At 49.1% G+C, this 19,253-nt stretch overlaps 1 protein-coding gene across 2 annotated transcripts in view; it reads left to right on the top strand.

The window, feature by feature from the left end:
* The window catches only part of FNIP1 (folliculin interacting protein 1), a 64,725-nt gene that overhangs the window by 3,149 nt on the left and 42,323 nt on the right, over window positions 1-19,253 (top strand). Inside the window, exon 1 of one of the 2 annotated variants that reach the window (XM_084295302.1) lies at window positions 18,180-18,333. The exons of the other annotated variant lie outside the window; for it this stretch is intronic. Within the exon in view, the coding sequence (XP_084151428.1) occupies window positions 18,323-18,333 (11 nt within the window). The 5' untranslated portion in view covers window positions 18,180-18,322. Of the gene's footprint in view, window positions 1-18,179; window positions 18,334-19,253 lie in introns of those variants that run through there. 2 annotated transcript variants of the gene reach the window in all.

Genomic DNA, 19,253 nt, shown 5'->3' with positions numbered 1-19,253 from the left:
TGTAGAGTACCAGCTGTCTACTGCAAATAATACTCACGTGAGTGGATTTTCCCCGAGGGCAACTTCAGCTATAAATAGGATCCCCTGGCCGCGTTGTAGCATCTGGCAGTGGCCGCTGCTGGTGACAGGAGACGGGACTAGCCGAGCCCAGGCTTGGGCTGTTACGGTCATTAGGAACATGAGATTCCAGGTATGCTCTTCTCTAGAATTTCAGAGGCAAAGTATTCATGTTATAAAAAGACACAAAGCTGTTTGTACGAATCGTGTGCTGTGCAAGTGTCTAAAATGTAGATACATTTTTAAATACCAATGAAATGAACCCTATTAGAAACCCTGTTTCTAATCAATCTCCCCAGTAAGGTGGACACAATCTTTCAAAACCTTCCTTAAGCTAAGCAGAAGCAGCCCCAGGTTTCTGCTGAGTGTTGTGCGTGCTCACACGGTGTTCCACCGTGCTCTTGGATTCCCGACTGCCACAGAAGCTGCTCACAAGCTGGTATTTCTTTTTTGGCTTCCTCGCTGTGCACTTCAGTGCTTTGGAGGGGAGGGAGCTGTGAAAGCACTGAGACCTTGGCCATCCTTTTGTTCTTCAAAATTCACTCCATAGAATGAGCCCAAAGCTCAGGAAGTTGCTGCGAGGTCTCAGTTTATGTCTTTGTTGTTAAGAAACATTTCTTCCTAACTTGTTAAATTTGTGGACAGTATTTCCGATGGTAAATAGAGCTGTAAGGGCTGCAGCAGAATCTTTGTGTGAGGGTAAGTGTTGAGACAGTAATTGGGGTTGCAGCACTCTTAACCTCTTGCAGAGGGAGAGGGATGCTCCTGTAGTATGGAATTACAGTATTGGAACGTTTTGGGGTTATGGGTGGAAAGTCAGTGCTTCTTTCCATCCTGTGCATCAAGTTTCAGTGCTTGTTCTCTTGGATATCTAGACATCCTTCCCACCTAGTGAGAGGTTAGCGGGATTATCAATTAGGAGTTCTTTTTACACTGAACCTCAATAAAAGTTTCAGTGTCTTTTTTTTTTTTTTTTTTAACCTAGGGCGCTCTAAAGAACCATCTCACCCCGAGGGGCATTCCACTGATGTTTGCAAACTCTGTTTTGCTCTTGTTAAAGCACCTGTTGTAGAGGTACAGCTGTGTGGTAATTGTTCAAGCTTGAAAGAACCCCTTCTAGTTTCGAGTCTTACCAACCGTATGGAGGTTTTTTGGGCACGTTCTTCCTTTAGGGGCTTGCTTTGGGTTTCTGGGTATTTCTGAGGACAAGAGCAGTTTTCCAAGTGGGAAGATACAGGAGTAAGTAACTTTAAATGTTACTTTCTACATGGAGAAGGCCATTTCCAGTCATTCTAGAATAATGCTTTCTGGGGGTCTTTCTGTAAGAGGGGCTGTTCCTTTATTGGTGTTTTGCCATTTCCCAAGATATGAAGGGCCTGAGGCTGGCTGCAAGGTGGTGTTTCCTGGGGTCTGTCTAGGCAAGTATCCCCCATCAGGCCAGACTCCTTTTATTTTGCTGTGGCAGTGACTTTAAGTGGTATCCTGAGAATTGTTTCATTTCACGTAGCTTTTGGCAGCTGGATTCATCAAGGGAATTGCAATAAACCTAGAGTTGGAAGTGGGTAGTGGGATACAAGGGTGCCTCACCAGGCAGCTCCTCTGCAGAGCTGGTGGCCTTGCACAGTATGAATGCTGTGTGCTTTCTTACACCAGCATAACTGCTTGTTGAGCCAGGAGCTGCTTTCTTCTAGTGATCTAAACTGCAAAGGGATTTGGAGACAGCTGGCAACACATTACGGTGGACTTTTTGTGAAGGAGGCTGGAGTAAGGTAAAGGAGGAACATGAAAGTTGTCTTTACGTTCTTTTTCCAGTCAAAGTTTTACCCACAGAACTTCTTGGTAAGCGCTCGCATTATTTCTGAAGGTAGCTAGCGCTGACGTAAATGGTGTGGTATCGTTGCAGGGACTATTTTGTGTTTGTTCCTCCTGTGCTCAGAGCAGGGGTAACCAGCAAAGGTTACCATGTTGCTCTGCAGTTTTTAGGTACAGCTTTATTAGAAGCCTCAGGAGTTCAGAGCTAGCAGCATGTGGACACCGTGGTGTCATCAGACCCAAAGTCTGAGGGAGCTCGGAGATTTGGCTTGGTAAAACCACTGCCAGAGCTCTGACTGGATTTACCTCCAGCAAACCAGGTATCCCAGTCCACCCAGTGAGTGGCTTTTCTGCTGTACCAGAGCCTGCCCAAGCCCGGAGAGTCAAGTCTCTTACACAGCCACATTAGTCCTGCACAGGCTGCAAATTTCTTAGCCTAACAGCACCTCACGAGGCTTTTTCAGGCTATTCCGTGGCAGCCAGTCTGGCCAACAACTGCTGTTAGTGAAATGCTGTGTTTTAATATTTGTTCACTTCTGCCATTCCACAAATTGTTCACCGGGGCTGTAAAATTACTGAAATATTACCACCTCACAGCCTTAACACCTCCAAAAAGAGCTTCAGCTGGACTTTGCTTTATAATAGCTCCTGCTTTTCATCATTTCCAGTTATCTGATGAATCTTAAAAGCTGTTGTCCCATAATTTTTAAGAAATCCAGAAATTTTCTTGTGTTTTTATTAAGCCCATTTTTGCCTTTTAATGTCCCTTAAGTTTTTTTTTTTTTTTTTTTTTTTTTATGTCTGTCTCTTCTGTAATATCTCTGGAAGAGTTTTTGGCTTTTTGGTTGTGTTCATTAGCTTGAGTGCAGCCAGTTTTTGATAGATGTTTGATTTATGTACAGTTTTCTCTCTTGCTACGATGACTTTGGCCTGTGTTTTGAAATATATCACTGTTTTCCAGAGGACTTTGTGTTGCCAAATTCTGTTTTGCATTTCCTGTCATCTGGGCTTTTACATACCTTCCAGTGCTTTCAGTCGAGTTTCGTCAAGGAAGGAGAAAGATGCAAATGAATCGCTGCCAGTAAGCTCCTCTGGAGACAGGAGGGTTTTTGACGCTTTCTGGTGAAGATCTCCAAGCCAGAAGGAGGTCTGGAGGTCTCCCGGTGCTTCTCCAGGTGGGCACGGGCTGCCGAATTCAGTGTGTCCTGGAGAAATGTCTGTCAGAAATGTCTGTCAGAAATGTCTGTCAGAAATGTCTGTCAGGCCTGGAGCCGGGGCTATGGTGTCCGGAGGAGCAGCGTTGCCCCATGAGGCAGGTTTTCAGCAGGCTGGCGGTGATGGCTGTCCTTGTGTTACTGTGTGATGCCAGGAGTTAATTTGGAGCAGCAACCCCGTGGTGTGAGGGGTGTGTGACCGCAGAACTCGCAGGGACCAAACGCTTTGGGGACGGTCGGGTGCCAGGCCCTGCCTGAGCTCGCCTTAGCGCCCTTCATGTCGGTTCCTCATGTGCTGACAAGGCCCTGGTGGTGCCTCCAGAGCCCTGTGAGGCAACATGGCCGCTTCCTCGCCACGGATGGCACGAGGTGCCAGAGGCCGGCCGGCCGCGCTGCTCCCGGGGCGGCAGCGTTCTCTGTTCCCCTTCCAGCGCCTCAGCTCCTTCCTCTGAGGGAGAAATGGTTCTGAGGAGAGGCTGCAGCGGGTGGGCCCTGCGGTGCCTTCCAGCACTGGGATCTCTGCGGGTTGGGCTGTGCCCCTGTCATCTGAAGGGGGCCCTGCTGCCAAAAATAAAATAAAATAGAGGTGGGCTCTGCTCCTGTGGAGCCGAGGTGAGCTGGCACCTGATCGCCACGGTGGGAGGCTTCTGGTCACGGTCCCTGTGCATACGTGTAGCTGTGCTGGAATGAAAACGCTCCTTTATGTGTGCTTTACAGAAGACTTGGCAAGCGCTGAAAGGAGGTGTTTCTGCAGAGCTACAGGTGCCGATTTTTCCTTCCTCCTCTAGACGAGGTCGCAGGGGCACAAAGAGGTGTCTGTGCTGGTTTGTCCACTGCGAGCTCTTCCTTCTCTTCCGAAGCAGTTCCACCGTTTGTCTTCTGGTGACTGAAGGTGTTTTTACCTGACCCAGGTCCCAGATCTCGCTCTCCTGCAACGATCAGCTCCTTTGGTGACTGAGAGGTTGCCCTCCGTGTGTTTTCAGAGGGGTTTATCCTTTGGTGGGTGCACACTTCAGAGTAAGCATACACTCCTAGTGACAGCTTGGACAAATTCAGGCTTATGTTCTGGAATAAACTGGCCCAATGTGACTCGGAGCCTGAAACTTCTGCTGTAATTTTGGCTTAATGCAAGAGGCGACCACTTTAGAGACGTGCTGTACAAGTGGAAAGTAACGCGCGCGGTGGTTTCGTGCTCGGCGGCTGTGCACTCTCCTCTTGCTACATCTGGAGCAGAATGTCTGCAAGATCACATGTTTGTGAGTAACGGCAGGAAAAATGCAGAGCTCGGTCTCGCTAGCACATCCAGGGTGGCTGCGGTGGACTTCCAGGATCAGCTGAGAGCACAGCTCCTCTCCGAGCACTTGACAAAAAGTCTGAGCGGGTGGTGCGCGTAGAAAACCTTCCTGTGTGTACTGTTTGCTGGAGGGGGGGAAAAAAGTTGTGCCCATTAAAAACAGGAAGTAATTTTAGTCGTTTGTAAATGACTTGCTAATGCACCAGCTGCTCCACCTTACACCGAGCAGTAACAGATTCACGAAGGGGAAATACTCTGGAGAAACTCGCACAAAATGCACGCGGCGTTGCTGTGCTTGAGGAATTTCTCCATAAAGATCCCATTCAAGAGGGGCAGTCCTTTCCGCAGGGTTACTCGCTTATTTCTAAAAATACCTGCTCAGATGTGTTCTGCTCCGGTGGAAGTGTGAACGGTTACTATGTAGTCTTTGTATCAAAAAATGATTTATTTATTTTTGCAACAATGCGTTGTGCTGGTGCTTGGTGCTCTACCAAAGCTTTTAATGGAGGTAATTCTGCACCTTTACGTAAGAAGTTCCACCTTTTCCTCTTCTGAAACTGATAGCTTCTGTAGATATTATTATTCAGAACACAATGCACTACAGAGAAACTTGTTCAAACATGTGAATTATACAAAATGCTACACAAACTGCATATAGGATCTTAACAGTGTGTGTGTGCAGCACGTGGCCACGAGTACAGTGGAATTTTTACTTTGGAATTTTTCTGTCTTTTCCGAAAGAAGTAATTTTTGTAGCCGATATCAGATTAAGCTTTGGGACTTAAGTAGCTTGACTACACCAAAAGCTCTTTATTTTAAACAGCCTTGCCTGATGGCTTTGGGGCGATAGCCTAGGTAACCTCAGCCTTTTGTGCATGCTCTCTCTTTGAAACTACAGCCTTGGAAGAAACCCTCACTCTGTACAGGTGAGGGGCTCTTTGCAGTGCTGCCCGTGGCCTTTAGTGGCAGCAGGCTGTGCTGCAGACACCTCCTGTCTGCTCCAGCCTGAGCAGGTGAGTGAACCAGCAGCAGCCCCACATTGGTAGCTGGAGTGCTGGGCTGCTGAAAGGAGCTGTCTCGACTCATGGAAATGATCCTTGCACCCCACTGATCAGCTCTGGATATTTCCACAACATCGTCACTGGCGATTTTGACCTGAAATGAGTAAAAGCCATCAGAGAAATGGTCGTACTTCTTGTAACACAGGTACTGTTTGTGCCCTGCCCCTTCGTGGTATTTGACGCAAATCCAGATGTGTTCTTCGTTAGCAGCGTCTTTCCCTCGGCCCAGCTAAAACGTCAACAAAACTTAACACTTTTTATTATATCACAAAGCCTCTACCCTTTCAGCTTGTGTGATATATAACTGGAAAGAAACAGGAGCCAAGTTGCAGTTCTCTGCCATCTGTTTTAGTAGATAAATGAAGAAACTTCGAGCTCGGTTCAGCCCTGACTTAAGATCCTGGCATTGTGCCTGTTCAAGCCAGAGCAGTATCTTTGCCCAAATTCCTGTGTCATTTTCCGTTTTAACAGAGAAAGCGTCTTGTCTGAGCATCGCCCCCAGGAGCTGTCGCCTTGCTGTATGCTTGTGTTGTTTTTGTTTTTAGCCTCGGTGCTTATGGAAGCGGTGGCTTATGCAGTGCTGCTGCTGCCCTCTTAGCAATTTCGGAACCTTTTGGTTGCTTTCAGTCATGTGTGATGGAGGTTGTGAGAACAGAAGTGTGAGCCAGCTCGGTTTCTGTACCTGTACTGAAAATCGTGCGGGTGCTGTTGGGTGTCCCCTCGGGCACCTGGTGGCCGCGGTGCTCTGGTGGGCGACGCACTGCGGCGGGCACGTCGGGAGGGATGTGGGGACAGGCAGAGTCTGGGCGGCTTGGGAGGTGACACCCGCTGTGTGGCTTTGTGGACAGCCACCAGAAAGGCCACTCCCGGGTTACTGTGAGCACTGGAATATCAAGATCTCCATTTGCTGGGTGGTTCTGCTTTCTATCTAGAACTAAAATACACACCGTCTGCCCAGATTTCTCTTGCCTGCTACGCCTTCCTTGCACAGCTTTATCCCAAGGCAAAAACAGGCCTCCAGAGGCTGTGGGCTCAGCACGGTGTGCTGTGATTTGGGCAGCTGTGAGAGAGGATGGTAAGTCATAAGAAAGCATTTGAGCATTTAGCAAACGAATGAATTATCCAGTGGAAATGAGATTATTTTTTTAAATTTTATTGGCTGTGATGTCCCCCAAGAAGACCTACCTAGAAGATGTTCTTTCAATTTGGAGAGTTCAGCTGAATGGTTTATTTACTCCTGGTCTACTAGGAATTGGTAGGAAAGTGGTATTACTTCAGGTGTTAATGAAAAGTAGGTACAGCTGATGAACTGTGGGTGGTTGTGTGCACGGGGAACATAAGTTGCAAAACACAGGGTGAGCGCTCTCTCCTCAGAAGCTTGTTCTCGTTGAATGACGTTATCTGAACATCAGAATCTGTAAGGCAGTTTTTCTGCCAGAATTTTCCTGTTGCTACAGGAAAAAGAGCAGCATTACCCCCTTAAAGACAGACAGAAAGAAACACGTCAAGTCTTCGGACAGTGAATTGGCTTCCAGTGCTGCCTGGCTTACTATTGCAAGGCAGTCCCAGCTCTGACACAAAACTGAAGCAGTCAGAGAAAGGTGCTGTGTTGGTTTGTGTGTGTGTTTTTTTTTTTCCCTTCAGTACCTAAACATATTTCAGTTGCTATGAGTTACTGGAAATTACTTTCTTGGTAGAAAAGGAAATTGTTCCACTGACAGCGTGGAGGGTTAAGAAGCTGTGAAAACAAGCACGTTGGTTTCTGAACTGCGTGCATCTCCCAGGCATGCAGGAGGCACCGGTCATGAACTTATGGTCTCTTTTTTTTCCTCAAAAACAGACATAGTGGCAAAGTATGGAATTGGTAGAGCAAAAAATCAAAACAGCTTAAGATAAATTTTTATGAGATTATAACAAAATTATATTTTATGTGAACAAAGTGTTTAGTAAGCTTCCTTTTTCAGATAAGCAGAAATACCGATTTGGTATAAGGCTGACTTTAATTTACCTGCTTCAAATTCTAGTGTTTTTTTCTTAGTATCCTATTTACAGTTGTCTCCAAATTGGTTATTTTGGTTAGTCTGAAAGCATATCTATTTAAAACGTGTCATCACATTACCTTGTCGGTGAAAGCAGTCACAGAGCTGCTAGGTGGTTTCTGGTTGGGTGTTGTGTAAGCCTTTTTTCCACGCTGGGGTCAGAAGGTAAGGTTTCAGGAGCTGAGCATGTGCTAAATGCTGTTTTCCCTTTAACACCACCTGCTAAGTCATTTTTATTTAGTTATTCACTTGGATTTGGTGTAAGCTTGTTTAAAGACTGGTCTTTTCTGTAGGTAGCCACCAGAGAAATCAGCTAACCTGCACTTAGGAGGTGACACCGGTGATGACCACGCTGGAGGAAAAGCAGTGCCAGGGGAGGGCACTTCGTGAGTGGAGTTGTTCTCAGAGAGGGAATAGGCACTTTGTTTGACAAGAGGTTGTCTCTATTTAACATTTTTGAAAGAGAAACAAATGGAAATTAACACAAATACAAAAAGACCCAGTCCTCTAAGGGGTGAGCGTCCTCACTTTCGGCATAACTCGGTGAGGTTTGAAGGCTTTCGGTGTCTCAGCCTTGAGCTCAGCAAGAGGAGATGTAGGCTGGAAGGAAAGAGGTCCCAGAGAGCAAGAAGGACCCTGTCCTCAGATCTCTGTCTCGTGTGTGTACGTACCCGTGTGTGCTTCAGAACATTCCCTGCTATCTTCGCTTTCTGCCCGCGGCCAGAGCGTGCGTGCGGCCACAGCGACACGAGGCAGAGGGCTGAGCAGTGAGAGCCTCGGCCAGCACAGCGCCCGCTGCTTTGTAGTAAGGCCTTGTGTGTTCCCCCAGGCGGTGAGAGAGCCAAATTGGGTGTGTGTGTACACAGCAGGTAGGCCGAAATTGTCTAATATCATGCTGGACGGACTCGTTCCCCTCCTTGATCAGAGGAGTATTGTTGTGAGCCTTCAGCGTGAGGATTGATGGCGCTAATAGGTGCTGAATAAACATAAGCGGAGATGTTGGCAGCGGAAGAGATGGGAAGACTTTTTTGAAAACTAATCTTTATTTTCGATCGCTTTCTCTTGTCCACCAGCCAAGAAGCGATGGTGCCCTGCCTGCTCGGTGCAGCGCTCGCTGCCCGGGAGCAGCTGGAGCCCACCGCGGGGCTCTGCTGATGGAAAGGGGCCCGGCGGCTGCTGGCCATGGCCCGGGCTCCTTCCCCGTCTGGGCAGCAGCACCGAGAGGTTCAGGGGGCACAGGGGAAGGTGTGACATGAGCAACAGCAGCTGCTGTGTTTAGCAGAGAAAAATCAGGCTGGAAATGCTGAGCTGGGTGTAAGGAGTATGAAGTGGTGGTGTTTTGGAGTTGCCCTGTGCTCAGGAGGTGAGTGCAGCTGGAAGCAGCCGGGGGTGCTGCCATGACTCGGGGCACGTGTTTGATGGGCTTGGTATTCCCCGAGCCTTGTGGTGCTCTCCCTGGCTGTGTCACTGACCCTCTTGGGTTCTCTGCTTTGGAAACTGGTATGCTCGTGCAGAGGAATAAAAGGGTTAAAGGCCAGGTCTCTTTCCTTTCCATTTTTCTTTTCTTTTCTTAGTTTTGTCCTGTCCGAGACCTGCAGTGCTGCCTCTCTTCTCTAGAGGTTTCCCCAGGGCACTGTAGTGTCCCCTCCTCCTCCTGCCACAAGCAGTTGGGCGCATCCTGTTTGGGGTCACTGCTGTGTCACTTTAAATGACATGCACTGCAATGAGAAGGGAAAAGAGAAAGGAAGAGCCAAGTGAGCGATTACTTTGCCAACAGCTCCTTTCCAAAACAAAAAACCAACCCAGGCTGAAATATCCCGGTGGCACTGACAGCTCTTGCTGTCCTGCACGTGATCTTTCTTTCCTGTTGCTGTAGCAGAATAAATAGCCTCCCGCGGGGCTGGTACTGCTTCGCAGCGGGGTACCCACAGCGCCAGGTTTCTTCCAGTCCCCACATCTTACAGATGCTCGTGTGGACGGGCAGAGTCTGCAGAGCAGAGATGAGGCCAGAAAACGCTTTTGGGTGAGAGCGCAGAGTGGACGTGCTGCTCTGTAGGGATGAGGGGAGGGAATTGCTGGTTTTGCTCGTGTCAGGCTGCGGTATGTGAGCCGCAGAAGATGCACGTGGTGATGTTGAGCTGATCACAGCTCGCCTGGGAAGGGCTTTTTGGAGTGCTGCAGCCCCAGGGGAGCCCCTCTGGGAGGCTGGAGCTGCTCCCCCCGCGCCTGTTGGCTGGCCGTGCCGTCCCGGAGTGCCTCGCACCCTGTTCTCTCCAAAGCTGTCAAAAAGAGGGTTCCCAAAAATGTGCTCAGTGTAGGTGTTGATGAAGTGCAGCCTCTCCCGGTGGCAGTGCTGGCTTTATCAGGCGTTGCTGTTGACTCTGTGAGGCAGAGCTGGGTCGAAGCCTGCTCACAGCAGGATCCCGTGACGAGGAAGGGGTGCGCTCGGCCTCGGTGCCGATACCCAGCGAGGGCACGTGGATCTGAACCTGCCATTTCTTTATCGCAGACAGAACAAGGCTTTAGGAGTAAGAAAAGCCTTGTGGGCTGGTCCCAAAAGATGCCCAGAGCTTGCACGGATCTGTCAGGTGGAATTTTCTGTAAGACTTGGCCAATTGAGCTGTTCTGCACCAGGAAGTCCCCCTGGATGGACAGGTGTGTGTTGGAAGGCTTCAAATACCTAGAAATTCGTGCCCATTGGAGACTATTAAAATGTCACTGGAGGCTCTTTCTCATGAAGAAATACAGAACAGGCATCCAACCAACAAAAGTGCTTTTGATACATGCCTAAGTGCTACACACCAGCCTGGTTTATAAAATCGTGCTGTGCCTTCGATTCAAGGCACCTTTAAAGGAGGTTAATTTAGTTGGGAGGCTGGGTGCTCGGCTGGCTGACACCGGCTATCAGCCCTTACTCAGGTGTCTCAGGTTTACCAAGTTTTTGAAAATCTTGTCTCACGGTATTTTTTTCAAGTCCATTTTTATCTGGTTTTGATCTCTTAAAGTATTTTAAAGCATAACACGTGTTCTTTGCATAGTCTTCCTTGCGCTGTGGCGGTGTGCAGAGCACAATCAGAAGTTCAAGGCAGAAAGCAGCGATCCAGCCCTGCTGTTTTCCAGGTCCAGCGCTCTCCCGTTGGACTTTTCATTGACCCCAGCCAAGCGCACGGATCACATGCAAGGGACAAAAGAGACGCTGAATGCCTCGGAGTGGATGGGGGCAGCAGTGGGATTCCTTAAAACACGTTGCACAAAGCCCATTCTGGCCATGCTCCGCTCTTGCTCAGCATGTCTGACATTCAAGGCTATTTTTGTATAGTACTGACCTGAAGAGCCTGGATCTGGATTAGATTTGGATTAGGGTTTGGGATAAATAGCCCTGGAATCTCATGTGAGTTCTTTTGCAATTTTTGCCCTGAAGGAACCTCCCGAGTTTAAAAACTCGCTGTCTGTTTCATCATGAAAATTAGGCCCTTTATCTGTTTTGAATAAATGCTATCCAAAAAAGAGTGACAATGTATTTTGTATGTAATCTATCTCCTCTAAATTCTTCAGTCCCTTAACTTGAAGGGCTCGTCTTAGGGCTGGTAGAACAGCGGATCCTGTATGAGTAGCTAATCTGGAAGTTGCTGTGTCCCTCCTAAGCTGTGAGTAATTACCAAAAGGCAGAGGTAGGGCTGAGAAGCCCTGAGCTGGTCCCACCTCCTGACGTGCTCGAGGCTGTAATTCTTCCTTTCTTTTTTCTTTAAGAATCACGAGACAGTGGGCAGTCCTTCACTGTCCTACTGTTCTTAGAAACCCAAGGCTGTGAGCATGGAGTAAGACCTAGAAAACCAAAGGGGACACCGGGAAAGTAGGGTGCAGAACTGCGAGCAGCAGTGAGCGCTGCAGACCCAGCAGGGGACTTTGTTCAGCTCGGTTTGTGATGGAGCAGCTCCTGGAAAACCAGCGGGACCCCCACCCGTGGGGCATCAAAACCTCCTGGTCCTGGTGTGTGTGCTGAGTGCCAGGCTGGTTTTTTAGCTAATGTTAAATGAAATTGTGTGGCTGGGTGGCTTGTCTGAGCATCTGCTTTATATTTGTCCTCATGTCCTCACGAGTTACATAAAAGCGAAGTCGAGCGGTGCCTTCAGTGTCTGTCTGCTCTATATAGATCTACCTGAAATAGTTTCAGGTCACCTTTGCCTGCTTAATTTGGAAAACAACCCAGCAGCATGACTCTCGCCTTGGAGAGCTGAGCAGTCTCGCCTCCTTGCAGCCGTCTTAGGGCTCTTGCAGTAGCTCCACAAACCGAGATCTCAGCCCTTCCACGAGCACAGCAGGCTCGACTCGGCTCACAGAGCCAGCAGGGGAGCGGTGCTCCGGCCACGAGCGGGAGCCGAGCCAGAGCAGGCTCCTCTCCTGGAGAGCAGCCCATCTCCTGCAGGACGATGCCCTCCGCGTGGCTGCTCCCTGCTCCTCCTGGCTGCGGAGGAGTTCTGCTGCCCTGCGTGGTTGCCTCTGGGTTGGCCTGGCACTCGCTTTGAAGTGCAGCAGGGTTGGCAGAGGAGGCTGGCTGAGGGCTCCCCGGTGCAGAGCTGTCCCTGGAGCAAGAAACTGGAGCTGCAGGACCTGGGCTGGGATCGTGATGGGCTTTACAAGGGTGTTGGAGGATGCCTGGGTCACAAGCAGCAGGGCTGTCCCGGTGGTGTCCCTGTGGCTGGCTCCTGGGAGTGCCCCACGCTAGCACCGGTGGCTTTACCCAGCTGTAGGTAGTGCTGCACCCCGTACACACGCCGGGATCTCGTTCCACAAGCGCTAGGTCCTCACACTGCCTTGTACTGTTACCCTCTGCCCGCGTTTTGCAGTTGTTCCCCTGTAACCGAGACGGGGTTTTGGTGAAATCCGAGGGGGGAATAGGACTGAGTCAGCACTCAGCCCCAGCCATGTGCTTTGCTTTAAGTACGTGAGGAGCCTCATTGCTCCCAACGCAGCCACTCATGTGCTTAGCATTAGGCATGTGTTTTAAATAAGTTGCTGATCCAGGGCCTAATGCTGTTTTTTTTTTTTTTTTTTTTTGAGAAAGATCTACCCAAGTGAGGGTGAGACTGCAAACACATCGAAAATGTTGCTGAAGGGTTAACGTCACGTTCTGTGGGAGAAATCTTTTGGCATTTAGTGCATTTTGGTGGCACGCTGAATTTAAAGGTAGCCTTTGCTGGAAAAATGATCATCTTTGATGATTTTGTGTGACTCTGGTAGTGACCTGGTAACATAACAAGCTGAAGTCCAGCGTGCAAACCCAGGCTTTAGGCTGCAAGCAGCGTTTGGGGATTATCCGTACATCAAGCTTCAGCTGGACCGAGTTCATATAAATAATTGTCCTCCAGCTTTTCCTATTACAAATATACAGAGTTTGAGAAATCGGTTTACCATGTGCAGAAAATTTCTGTGATATTTTTAAGAGCCTGTTGCTGTGGCAACGGGACCCCATAACAGAAAAGCTCTTTGGTAATAAGGAATGGTGTTACAGCCAGGAAGGAAGGCACAGCAGCAGGGCTAGTATTCCTTTAAAAAAAAAAAAATAAATCAACAACAAAAAGGCAGGCATTGTGTCCCGAAGCTTGGACCTGGATCACCAGACAAGGGCGCACCCTGCTTGCAGGGCTTGCTCAGCTCCAAGCCTGTAGGGACGGCGTTCAGCCTGGTCTCAGCTCTCCTGGGGGGGGAAAAATGGGGGCTCTGCAAGCAGCCGCCTCCAGCGTAGCTCAGGGTGTTTTCTTTTTCATGCGGAAGGGTTGAAGTGATCCGATGGTTTGGCTTATGGGCAAGGAAACATGAGTTTTGCTTTTCAGAACTGGATGTCCCCTTTGTGCTTTGCTAATACAGAAACTGGCAGAACAGGCATTACTTTTCCTTTGACGTTAGGGCTTGCAGCCCTGTTTCCTTGTGTCTCATGACTGAGTGAATCAACACCTAATTAAACAGTCACATGAGGGACAGAGTAAAATGCTGCTCATGCACTGATCGTCGTGAATCCGTGGAGAATAACTGCTTACATCTGTCTGCCTTCTTCTCTGAGGAACCCTGAACAGCTGCAGCTTTTTTCTTTCATTTTTTTCTTGTTTTTAAAGAAAAAAAAGCTCACATAAACCTTAGAGAAAGCAGCGCTGTCTGTGCAGATAAATGAGAGCAGGCTATGGGGAAAGAGAACACTTCTGGAAACGCTGGGCAAAATTTGTGGGAAATGCGAATGATTCGAGTTTGGGCAGAGGGTGGCTGAGCTGAAGGCTTGAAATTGAGGTCCTTGCACGTTTGATGCTGTATCTGAAAATGTGATTGCTGGGTGAGGGAGCACAGTAAGCTGTCCCGAGTGGTCGGGGAGGTCTCTGGATGTTCTCAACATCTGTTGCAGCAAGTTACAAAGGGTCCTTAAGAGTCGCTTTCCACATCTGAGCAGCAAATACTTATCTGGAGATTTATTGGGCTCTCAATTCTCACTCAGTCACAAGTGCAGCCGCCTTAATCAATTACACGGAGGTGGACTACCGCCAAGGAGCGCTCCAAGCTGCCTGTTCGGCCTCTATTACTTTCACCACCGAGGCGATGCTTTCCCGTAAAAGCTCCCACGAGTGCAGCAGGGTGCCCTAAGCACCATGAGCAGGATGCCCCCACCACCCCGACACCGTGGTGGGCTCCTGGGCATTGTGTGGGGCTGGCTGGGCCGTGCCACCCACACCCTGGTCCTCAGCGGAGTTATTGCCATCGTGCCCTGGCAGCGGTGGCTGCTTGGGTGTTTGCGGGGTGCAGTGTTCCCAGCTGAAGCTATCCACCAGGGGTCATCCTGGCCTGCGAGGCTGGGGGGCTCGGGGCTGTGCTGGGGCCAGCAGGGGCCGGGAGCTGCCCTGGGGTGCACAGGCACAGCAGCACCCAGCCCTGCTCGACCTCCTGTGCACAGATGCCCAGCCTCTGGTTTGAAAAGCATCAAGAAAATAAAATAAAAAGCGGCCATTTGAAGGCTCAAAAGCTAGAACACAGAAGTTGCTCATTTCTTGAGACATCTGCCTGATTTTAGAAATGGCCATCTGAACATCTTAAATTACTCGGTGTTGGAGCAGAAATCTCATGGTGTGTCGGGCGTAGCTGGAGCACGTCCGATTTGTGTGTGCACCTTAGAGCTTTGTGCAGTGTCTCATTCTGAAATAACGCAGTGAGAACCTCGAGTTTTCGGTTGTGTAAAAAGAAACAAAATCTGCCGTAGTCCTTACAGTTGCAAGGCAGAAAATACAAGCTTTAAAGACTTGAAGCTGAAGATAAATTCAGAGAATTCAATGTTTGTGTAGTAAAGATGAGAATCTTAGGATTGTTCACCAAGTACTCCTGTTGCATCAGGTGTCTCATGTGGCATAGAGACGGGTTTTTTGCGTGAAGCACGCCTCGTTGTCTACTGGAAACTCCCACGTGTCAGGCAAGGCTAGGTGCTGCGTGTCCCCCCGTGCCGTGTGTCATCTGTGTTTTGAAGAGGGGGGTGGAAAACAAAAGTTAGTTCTATATCTGGATTAAAGATTGAAAAACCTATTTTGACATCTCCAGAATCCCACAGCACAGCTAGGGGAGGAAGGGGGACTTCCCCCAGAGCCCTCCTCTGCTAGCCTGGACAATGCTGGGAGCTTTCAGCAAATTATTTATTTCCAGCAACTACTTGTGTGCATCAGGAGAAATGTGCACTGCCTCTATTTTCTCCCCAACTTTTCATTAGACACGCACAATGCTGAGCTATTTATTTTTAATAGCTGCAGTGAAAGATTATTCTGCTCTGCACACCCGAGGGTGCACAATACCAGAACTGTTTGGCGGGGGGAAAATGCCCTCTTGTCTTGCAGTACCAGTTGGTATTATGGAGGTTTGTTTGGTGGCTTATTTATAGGAGATCGCAATTGGAAATGTGATACAAAACAAACACCAATGTTCCAGTAGCTTAACCGTGCACCAGGTTTTTACTCTGCTGGTTATTTTTATTTTAAGCAGCTTTTATCAGGACTTGAACAATTATAACAGTAAAGGGACGGTCGAGCTGCTGAGGTCTCAGTATCCACATTCTTAAAAGAAAGAAATGTTCCCTATCACACCCTCCAGGAATGCTCCAAGACAGATCTGTATTTATGCTGATGCTCCTTTCAGCCTCCTGTAAAGACAGTTTATCCCAGTCATGAGACCTGATGCTAGTGAGAATCCTGCGGGTAGAGAGTTTATAAGCTTTGCTCCGGTGTTAAGCGCGTGCTTGTTTGCTTGTTTCTAAATTGCTTATCAGAAGCACTTCGTTTCCTTAAAATTGGATTTGCTTTAAAGGAAATTGTGCCTAGATTTTGAAAAACCTATGGACTACGTGCAGTGCTCTTTCGTGTCGTATTGGCTCTTACTGACCTTTGCCTGGGCTTGTGTTTGTGTGTGCCTGTCTGTGGTATGTGCAGGTATGTGCTCCCTGTATACAGAGGGCTTGTGCTTTATTTTTTATTTTATTTTTTTAATGCTGTCCACTCTTCTTCTCCAGCACTGAGGAATTCAGTGGAATTTTATTTTTTCTTGCAGGGATACAAAAATGCACAGAAAGCACATTTTTTTAAAGCCTAGCTCAGTGGTAATTCTACTAAGGCAAATATTTGTAGAGAAATGGTATCCAAGTATTTCTAGTCAGATTTCAAATAAACTCCTAATTGGTTTTCTCTCTTTTTGTCTGGTGTGGCTTCCAGCTCCTATCTTCATGCATTACTAAGCAATAAACATTTCTTGGCTTAGTTACTGGTTCTTTGTTGTGTGCTTTTACAACATGTGTGAGGGAAGCCTTCTTTCAGGAGAAAGACTAAGAAAACTTGTTAAGGCAGCAGAGAACAAAAATGAATCATTTCATTACTTTTTTAGCCTGTGGTCGGAGCAAACTGTTGCCTGCTGACTTTAAAAACAGTTGATTTATACCCAAAAGTTGCATATGAGCCTTTGCTGTACTTTTAAATTAAGTTTTCAGAAGTGCCTGTGGATAAAATGAAGAAAGTAACTTTTTTTTTTTTTCCTTTTCCTGTGCTGTTTTGAGGATTTGGGCTTATGTTTAATAAGCAGCCACCACCTCAGATCCTAGCCTAGGATCTGAGTGCAGGCTTGGACTCAGCTTTGAAATACCCTACGTACCTCCAGGTGTGCCCAGAAAATCTCCCTGTCCTCAGAGACTTAGCATCAGGTATTTCTGAGCAGGTCTCTCCCCTGATCCAGCTCTGACCAGGAGGTTCGCTCTGCCTGGATGCTCACCTGGAGGAGCGCGTGGTGCGCATCGGGTCTTAAAAAAGCCTGTCTATTTTTTGGGTCCGGGGGTGGAGCAGCTCCGAGCAGCACCAGTCCTTCCCCCAGCGATAAATGTTTGGTTGTGTGGCTGAGGCTGAAGCCCGCAGCCCATCGGCTTTGCGGCTGGGTTTGAGCAGGAATTCCTTCCAACAATTTTTCTTGGTCAGTTGTTGGATGGAGGCTGGGTCTGCTTTCAAAGCACTTGTCTTCAGCGCGCATCGGGTTACCCTGAGGTAAAATGGAAACTTTAGATGTTACTCCTGTAAATAAATGTTTACATAATACATCACACTGAACTTCTCACTATTGCATCTCTAAGAAAAAGGTCACTTTTGACATCAGTAACCTTTAGAGAGCGGTGCGCTTGCCACACAGGTAAAGGAGGTTTCTGTGTACGGCACATTCCTTTCGCTGCACCACGAAGGTAGCAGACAGAGGTCAAACGTTGCTGCTTCCAGGTCCCAAGGGGTGGCATTTTAAGCTTTAAAGGCAAGGCTTGGCTTTAAGGCATGGGTCCTGCAGTCACGCACATGCTTAGCCCTACTCATGTGAGTAATCCCATTGAATTCCCTGGCACTGCTCGCACACGAAAAGCCAAGCCTGTGGTGTCTGTCCTTGTGGGATCAAGGCCTCAACGACGAGAAATTTCCCCTGAAACACCTGTGCTCGCAGCAGATCATAGTTCTGGCTTTGAAACCAAGTCTCTGTGTCATAGTTTCACTGCTTTTGCATCAAAACCCTTGCAAAGCACCAAAGACGAAGACATTTTTTCCACAGAAAAGGCCATGGCAAAATTCCTGTGGTGCAGGTAGGTTAGGGACCTCTCACCGGCTGAGTCCAGGGGATGTGCAGGAGAGCTCAGTGCCTGGGGGACAGCACCTGGGTGCCAGCATTGCTGGATTTTGGGGCAGAGCTCAGCTGTTGTGTGCCCATAGCCCCGTGCTTTGTGTTGTGGACAGGAGAGCCGTGGGTCTCCCCCTCCTTCTGTGGCTGCAGTACTGGCAAAGCCAGTGGTGGGCTGTCAGATGAAAGAAGGGAAGCAGGAGCTGTGGGGCTGTTCCCCTGCCTATATCCATTTGCTGCCTGATGTCCCAAGAGGACACAGAACATGAGGCGGGCGGTTAGCCCCACGGACACCCAAGCTGGGCAAGACCGCTGTGAGGCACATCACTTCTCCCACACCGCGAGCAGGAAGCCCACCAGCTGGCGGCAGGCCCGGGGTGGGGGAGAGAGCCCCATGTACACCCTCAGAGGGCCGGGAGCCCCCGATGGGCGCCATCTCCCCGCTCCCTCAGCTCTCCGATCCCCCCCCTTTGGCCCCCTGAGGGGCCGGGCGGGGCGGGCCGGGGCGGGGCGGCTGCCGGGAGGCTGCCTCAGGGCCGCCGGCCCCGCGGCTCCGGGAGCCCGGCCGGGGCTGGCGGCCGCTGCTGGCCGGGCTCGGCACGGCTCAGATCGGCTGGGATCCGCTGGGATCGGCACGGATCGGCTCGGCACGGCACTGCCCCGAGCGGCAGGGAGCCAGGGGGTCCAGCGATGCTTCCCAGGTACGGGCGCCGCGCGGCTCCTGCAGCCCTTCAGAGGGGTTCGTGAGGGAGCCCAGCGAGGCTGCGGCTGCCTCAGGGGTTTGAGGGTCCTGCCACAGCTCCGTGCCCACCGCCCCCACGGGGGGTATCGGCAAAGGGATCGCCCTCGGTGGGTTCTCGCCTTGTAATTTTGCAAAAGGGAGCGCGATGGATAATGTGAAAGCCGGTGTGTAGCGCTAGGGCGTTTAACTGAAAGGAGGTGTTTCTCGTTTGTCTTCTGGTGAAATTAATTTACAGAAATTTATACTGAATTTCAGAAGAGCAGGAGCCTGTGCGTGTGCATACACGCATATATTTGCACCCACATATGTGCCTAAATCATCTAGACACCGAACAGGTGGTTTTTGAGTGACATGCATGGAATAGTCCCCAAAATACTTTATCGAGTTACTAAAATTGACTGCCAGTCCCGAAGCCGTGCAGGTTGCAAAGTTCCTGAACGTGTTACACGCCTTTAACAAAACCTCCAGCCTACTTATTTTTGATATCACGCTGCAGGTTATGATTAATGTGTTGACTAGACTGCACCTAACCTGTATGAATTACGCCTTTTTGCTTGTGGAAAGGCAGCTGGCTCATGTATTAGACTTTAATAAATTAGGTATCTCAATGAGAGCCGAGTGACTTAGTAGAGGGGGAATAAAAATAAAAACAAACTAAAGTCAGCTTCATACACAGCTACAGGACTGGACAGAGCCAGGGACCGTGGAAGGCAGTTGACGTTTAGGTCCAAGTTTCTTACACCGTGTGTGATATATCTGCCTGACTGTGCCTAGTGTACAAAGGGTGCTTAGCACAAGCAGCAGAAGTTTCCTGGATCTCAAGCAGTGCAGCTATTCAAGGTGAGGATTGCTAAGCTGGTAACTGAATGAGGCAGATTT

This window comes from Netta rufina, assembly GCF_964035555.1.
Source record: "Netta rufina genome assembly, chromosome: 14".
In the NCBI taxonomy this organism is placed as follows: Eukaryota; Metazoa; Chordata; class Aves; order Anseriformes; family Anatidae; genus Netta; species Netta rufina.
Note: the sequence above shows the minus strand (reverse complement) of the source record. Positions and strands in the feature narration are given on the sequence as shown.